This window comes from Leucoraja erinacea, chromosome 15 (assembly GCF_028641065.1).
Source record: "Leucoraja erinacea ecotype New England chromosome 15, Leri_hhj_1, whole genome shotgun sequence".
Lineage (NCBI taxonomy): Eukaryota > Metazoa > Chordata > Chondrichthyes > Rajiformes > Rajidae > Leucoraja > Leucoraja erinaceus.
Window position 1 is genome coordinate 21,126,938 of NC_073391.1, and position 7,688 is coordinate 21,134,625.

Here is a 7,688-nt window from a genome sequence, read left to right on the forward strand (position 1 = left end):
AATCCAATTTCTGCTTATTTAGTGAGAACTAATGCCTTTCACTCACGCTCAACTATTTATTTCATTTGTTTCCTTGCTAACTATCAGATATTAGGAAATAAAACACAAAAATACAGGAAATGCACAGCAGGTCCATTAGTGACTGTAAAGAGTAAAGGCAGATTAATATTTAAGGTGTGTAGACCTTTGATCAAAATTGGCCTGCAAAAGGTTCCACACCTGAAATGTTAACCTCTCTTTAATCTTTTGAGATGATAGCCCAGACCTGCTGTATATTTGCAATGTTTCCTGGTTTTATTACAGATTTTCAGCACGTGCAAATATTTTCCTTTCTCTACTGGGCATTTAAAAGTTTGACATCCACATAATCAACACTAATTGCAGGCTTGGTACCTTTGTGCACTTGTTTTTTTTTAGAAGTGCAGTATACTTGCGGATTTGTGCTTGTATGTTTGTTTAATGTACACTTTGAAAGTAATTTTCAAACCATCGCTATAAACAGGAGCTGACAGTGTTCAGCAAACAGCAGGAATTATATCCAATATGTGTATTTTCATGTAGAAATGTAAACGTATAAACGTGCCTCTATTTGATGTTACTCCAAGCTTCAATTTAATTCAGAAGTTACATCTACATGAGCACCTCCAGTCTACAGACTGACATCTTTGATCACTGGTTAGCTGAATAAGGATTTTATTTGTTGCAGTTTCTAATCTCTTTACTCTTTTTTTTGTTTCCTCCCTTCTGCCCCCTTCTTTAAAATCCCTGTCTAGGATCATCCAGAATCGGATCGTCGTGTTTATCCTGGGCGCCATCATTCTCCTCTCCATTGTGCTGGCCATTTATTTTGCTGTCAGAGGCCACTGATACGTCTCTATTCTTCTGTGATTAATAACGACAAACTGCTTGTTCAGTGTAATTAGGACAAATTGGTCACATGAATCATCTTCTTGCACTGACAGATTCTTCTCCACTGACTCAAACAGTGTAAAAAAAATTTTTTTTTTGTGTCATTGTTTGCTTGTGTCTTCTTGTTCTTGAGAAAGTGACTTGGATTTTTAGTGAAACTGGGATCGTGTGGACTTCTTGATTGTTCAGCGCTGGAAGAAGGGGGGGGGGGGGAGTGGAATCATTTTAAGTCTTGTGATGGGGTTGTATGTTGGTGCACTACAGGCCTTTGTATATGTGTGTAAGATCTGCCAACAGCTTGCAGGTTATATCTACAGAGGATAAATGATGGGGAACTGTGGTTAGCTGTGAAAAAAAAATACACAGTGACGCACTGACATGCACAGCTTCCAGGTCCAAAGGACAAGTGGATTGCCTATTTCCTGTCTTCACATTGGTTTAGGTTTTAGATACACACCTAATTAATTATTGTGACACTCCCTCTTTCACAAATGCATCATGTAACATTATGGAAATTACACTCAAGTGCAAAATAAATAACTGGAAATAAATGGCTAACCTATGGGCTTTACTTGCAATACTGATAATGTGAAAAATAATTAAAAGATGCAAAGCAAGAATTTAACTAAATTTGATCTTGAAGGCTCCTGCTACAGTTTTAAACGCCGCATGTAATGTCAGAGAACGGAGAGCATGCCTGACGTCAGTCCATAGCAATATGATGAGGAGTATTTGATATTCTGTTTAAGGCAGGCTGAATTGTCTTATTTTGGAACTGACTTGGTGGGGGGCTTTCTTTGCTTTTGCTTCAGAACTGAGAGCTTCAAAGACAGAAATTAACAGTGAACAAAATTGTGCAGATCTGACCGTCCCCATGTGGGTAGAACCCATTGAGGTTATCATTATCTTAAATTCTACCAATTCCGCAAACCTCATCAGATAATGACCTCTATAGTTTTTCATTACCATGGCAGCACAGATTGTCTAGCCCACTGTAAAAAAAAATTGCTCTCTTCACTATACATTTTTTTCTCTTTTTTTTAAACCTGTCAGATCATTTCAGTATTTCAAACCTGAAGAAAACAGCCTGCCTGGAAATGTATTTGAAGTTGTAATAGTGTCAAAAAGTCACAGTTGACTGACAGATGTCAGTCCCAGTGGACCTCATTAAATCATAAAAACTTGACAAGGAAATAATTGTGCATCACCAACAACCTGGCTACTGTTTAAACATTTTATTTTGTTTCATTATTAGGATCAACTATTTTGTTCATTAAGAAATTGCATTAAACAACAGTTTTGTGGCTAATGATCTGTTCTGGGCTTATGTCTGTTTTCTTTAAACATCAGCTGCGTCATGCGGTTTCTTTGCAGCCGTGCTATCATCTGGCAGAAATCCACCACTCAGAGCTGCGGGTGCCATTGGAATATAAAATGGATTATTCATTACCAACCTCCTTGTGACTTATTTGGTTTCATGTAGTGGTTGAGGGTTTCGCTGTCTTCCGCAGAGAAGATGAAAACTTGTCAAAAATAGGTTATATCTTATTCTCGGGGCAACAAAATCAGTGGGTACACACATGCTTCAATGTTTAATGAATGCAGATTTTAACCCCTTTACATGACTTTGACTGTGAGCTCCGCATTGACAATGAAACCTCACTTTAAGAAAGAACTGATAGTTAATTGGCAACCTGGAAGTGTGTCATGATTTATAAATTACTGCTAACTTTAGGTTATATTTTCTAATAATGAGATATTTTAAAAAAATATACATATTCATGCACTCACATTTTGCACACATTACAGAAAGTAAGCTTAATTATGTGTGAATTTTGCTGTTATTGTAATGACCATTTGCAGTAGAATGTTTTCTGCTCATTTATTTATTTAATTGATTCTGTATAAAGAGCTATGGCATCCACCTTTATGTTTGCTTTCTCCTTGTGGCTGTAGATTAGGTATGGAATATGTATGTTATTTAATATATCAATTACACTATTACATTCCAAAGGAATAAAGTGTGTGTCGCTTTTTTTTACTGTGCTATACTGAGTGATCGCATTTCAAAGCCTGCTCTGTATGATACCTAAAGTGTTTTTTTTTCTTCAAATTCAAGGATTTTGATAACCCAAGTGGATATATGCTGTCTATTGATTTTTTTTTTTACAATGACTCCTGGATAACCTATTTTCTCATTCATTTTTAAAGTGAGCTCGTGAGATTTTAAAGCAGTTCTGCCCAGACTCTGAAAATCAAAATCCTTTTTTGACCCCTGAAATTCTAATCCCACCATAGATCACAGTTGTTGAATATTATCTTTTTAAAAAGCTGGTAAAACAAAAGTGTCCAATTCACTGGATACAGTGGGTCATGACTGCAATTCTAATTATTAAGGCAAAGCATCATTTTACAATATCATTTAAATATATCACAAAACAGTTGCCATTTTTATTTATATATAGATCCAGCTTTGCAGGTTGTTCAAGACACATGACTTTTGATGCATGTGATTTTCCAATGACGAACATTTGTTATTAACTGAATTACAAACAAGTTCCTTTGCATCTGGCAGCACCATCTCAATGGGTGCTGTCTAACTTCTGCACAAAACCAAATGGACTATTCTAGTGATGGCATTGTTTGATGGCATTGACCGGGTGGATATTTACATGGAGGGCCTGATTATCTTCGACCTGGCCAGTTGCCCAAGACTTGCTACTCACATCCCTGCCATTCAGCCTTTGTTCTTCCTCAATGCATGGGGTCAAATGAATTGCCTGATATATACTGTATGAGAACTAACGGCACAGGAGAGACGGCTTCATGCAACAGGTTGGTCCCATGCCTAACTCCCACAGTGCATATGGGATTTCACTGCTGTCAAAGGCCTTTGAACTATTTTCGAAGTGTTTCTGTGGTCGTTGAAACTCCAGAACTGTTCCAATTGATTTGGTGTAATTTAAAGATTTTATATCTTTATTTATCTAATTAAACATTTTAATATTAAAACTGGTCATTAAAAAACCCCATAGATCACAGTGTGGGCAATTCCATTCTGTATGCCAGCCCACCCCAGTATAAAGCTATGGGCCAGGTGCGAAGTGCATCCATATCCTCAGGTCAGCAAAACAGAGTTCTGCAAATAGACATAAAATGCCGGAGTAACTCAGCGGTTCAGGCAGCATCTCTGGAGAAAAGGAACAGGCGATGTTTTGGGTCGGAACCCTTCTTCAGACTGAAAGTTGGAGACCATTGTCTGTAGCATTAAGTCAGGACATTATGATGGCAGAGCAGGCAATCAGTATCTCAATATCAGCACATTTCAGATTCATGCATTTCAACACAGCAAATCCTTTTTGAACTTCTCGTGGCAGGTTGGCCGACTTAGCCCAATGTTTTGCAGAATTAATTCATTCTTTTGGCAGGTGCTATTCAGACCCTTCAGGCTGTGGTTAATATTTTTTACGAGTGGTATGTTTTGAGTAAAGAATAAATATTGTAGAACAGATAACACTGAAAATAGTTCACAAAAGACCTGACATCTAGTCTTATTTGCCCATTCTCATGTCTGTAGATGATATTGGTGATCAAAGTTGACAGCAAGGGAAAGGGTCATGTTCCCAACTTGTGTCAACTTAGTCCCATGACTGCCCTTTCCCCTGAGCAATATTTATCCATTTCCAAATTGTAATTGATTCAGTTTCAACTATTATTTATGTAAGATCACATCAAATGCCATTTGGACAAAATAAAAGCTTTGTTTATTTATTTAGTGATGATTTCAAATTTATACTCTCTACATATTCATTCCTCAAGCAGTCCCAATAATCTATCCCCAATTTTTCAGCTTTGTCTCCACTTAACCTTCGGTAAATAATGAAAAGAGCCTGTTTGCCTGACTGTCCTTGTGACTAAAGCCTACTATCTCTGGAATCATCTGGGTAAATTCCATTTGCTTCCATTCCATGACCTTCAAATACTTCCTAAAATAAAGCGACCAAAATTGTACACCATATCCTAAATGAAGCATATCGATAAATTTAGAATTGCTCCTTGCTTTTCTATACCATACTTCTATTTATAAATTCCAGGAACCCAAGTGCTTTTGCACAAAGTTTAATCAATAGGTTTGTGCAGCTGAACTCTCACAGTCTCTGTGTCTTTTGAAGTTTTTATCATTTAATGCATGGGCCCCTCTCCTTATCCTTTCTCTCAAAGTGTTACACCTCATGTTTTCTAGCAGCACATTTCAACATCATCTGTCAGCCAACCTCTTCACAGTTAACTGTCCTCCTGCCCTGTGGCTGAAATTTGGCATTAGTCTGGGAAAAAATTGTTATAAATATAGCATGAGTTCTGAGTTGCATCAGATTGTCTGAAAAAAATTGTATCCACGTGATTTTGTGAATCCATATCATTGCTATGCAGGAATTTTCTCGATCATCTGTGCTTGTGCTGTTCATGATTTTGATGCATTGTAACTCAACTAAGGTCAATAACATGGCTTCACTCTTTCCATGCAAAAGATCGGAGGACGTCAAGTTGCTGCAGTTTTAGCACTCATGAAGAAGAGCAAATTTACAGTCAAGATTTTTGAAAAGGCAAATACAATCCTGATGTTTAATTTGGATTTGATTTTATTCTGGGATCTGCACTGTACTTTCTGTATCTTTGATTATTTTTTCACAGCATGGGGTTCAGTTACAATAAACAGTTACCATATTTACACTTTACTGAACATACCGATCTTGAATTTACAATGGAGATTTCTCTGCATATTTCATCCAAGATTTTTACACTAAAGTTACATTCAGCTTTAGTTTTAGAGAATAAGCATGGAAACAGGCCCATCGGCCAACTGATTCTGCGCCAACCAGCGATCACCCATACACTAGTTCTATAACACACGGGGCAATTTACAGAATCCAATTAATCTACAAACCCCTGATGTCTGTGGAATGTAGGAGGAAACCGGAGCACCTGGAGAAAACCCACGTGGTCATAGGGAAAATGTACAAACTTTGTACACTCAGCTCCCATAATCAGGATCGAACCCAGGTCTACTGCTGCGCCACTGGGTCGCTCCAACTGAATTTCTGTGGTCTTTATCACAAGTTTTAAAATTACTGCACCAGAACTATGATCTGCCTATATAACTAGCCTCACCACTAATAATAATCGCCATTGGGAGTTTGCACTAATTGTGCTTGTTGGCAGTCCTTTGAGAAGGCTCTAGAAATTTAAGATGTTTTTTTTAGTTGCTACACATTAATAGGAATGACTGAAATATTTTAATTAAAAAAAAATGATCCCAATGTAACTAGCAAGCACTTCTGAATATTAGATAATTTTCAGGAATTTAAAATTGGATTACATGGAGATGATTGATGGATATGATGAATAAAATAGCTGTAATTTTTAGCGATAAATCTATTTTTCAGTGGTATTAATCAACCTAGACCAGGTTGCCTCTATTAAATACATCAAGGAATATTTTTCAAAGCAATAGTTAAAATGTTTGCTCTGCCCAATTGCAAGCAAGTTTTGTGCTTGGCAATAGTCAGATGGGTTCAGGGGAAACTCAAACGAAAAACACTTCAAAATGAGTACAATTTTTTGTGCAGTTTACACGCATGTTGCAAGTTGCCCCTAAAGCAGAAACTCTTCTCCAGTAAATTAAATTTGCATAAATGATACCTGCTTCAAAATTTAAATTTCATGAAATCAATGCGATAAAGAGTTGCAGAATACAAGCAAGATTATGCACTTATTATACGTTGTAGGTATGTTGCAAAGTCTACCTGAAGCGTCGCTGAAAATCTGTTCCAGCCCGTGTGCGCGATTTTGGCGCCGTTTAGAGGGGGGCGGGTTTAAAACGCGATTTTTCACTAGGCTGTTCAAATCGAGGTTTTTCAGCCTAGTTAATTATTAACGAAAAATCGCTGGTAGATTCCGTAGCTGGAGCTATTTTTAGTTTTAAGGGCTTTCTATACTTGTTATAGTAGGTTAAAAATGAACCTCTAAACCCCCGACCGCCGGCAACCGGCCGGATCTCATACAGGGGACAATAGAAGGTAGGCTGTTTATTTTTACATTAAAAAGAGCTTCTTAAGATCCCTTTATACAAAGTTTAATGTTGCGAGTAGCTAGTTTTGGGCCCATTACATCCCGCAGTATTTTTCTGGGCATTTGAGAGCACAAATCTAGCGCAATGTGAACGTTCTAAACCAGCGTGCTCACAGGATCCCACTAGAAAGCTGATTTAAATGGTTTAAATTCCAACTTACAGCAATTGAACACTAAATTCCTTCCATTTGGCCTATAAATTAATGTAAATGAGACTTAAAAATCATGTTTTATTGTGAATTATTTGTGAATATTATTTGGACACAGGCTATTTAAAAATGTTAATCATTTATTAAGAAATGGATAGATGTTTAGATCTAGTAATTGAAGTCTGAAATTAGTTACAATTGGGTAACTAACTAATTATATGCTTTAATTTCAGGTCATCCAAGTAAGATTATTTTATATTTGTTTCAGAATGCTTCAACTATGATAACTGAAAATTTCATTCAGTTCTCTAAATTTTTAAGAAAGTTATGGGCTTTTGACTGTCCACGATCACAGCTTTTTTGTTATGTCCATAGAAAATCAATAGGGAACAAGATGCTAATTTCCGAGTATGAAAATGGCCATAACTTTTTAAATACTTGAGATATGAAAGTGAATATGAAAGAGGTGTCAAATTAAACTTATTTTTATGCTTTATCTGA

At 36.7% G+C, this 7,688-nt stretch overlaps 1 protein-coding gene across 4 annotated transcripts in view; it reads left to right on the forward strand.

The window, feature by feature from the left end:
* vti1a (vesicle transport through interaction with t-SNAREs 1A) overlaps positions 1-2,221 on the forward strand; it is a 312,102-nt gene extending 309,881 nt beyond the window's left edge. For all 4 annotated transcript variants that reach the window (XM_055646883.1, XM_055646881.1, XM_055646884.1 and 1 more), the window contains one exon: positions 774-2,221. Coding sequence is in view for 2 of the 4 variants with exons in the window: in XM_055646881.1 (XP_055502856.1) it covers positions 774-867 (94 nt within the window). In the remaining 2 variants the exon portion in view is untranslated. The remainder of the gene's footprint in view (positions 1-773) is intronic.
* Positions 2,222-7,688: the final 5,467 nt, after the last annotated feature.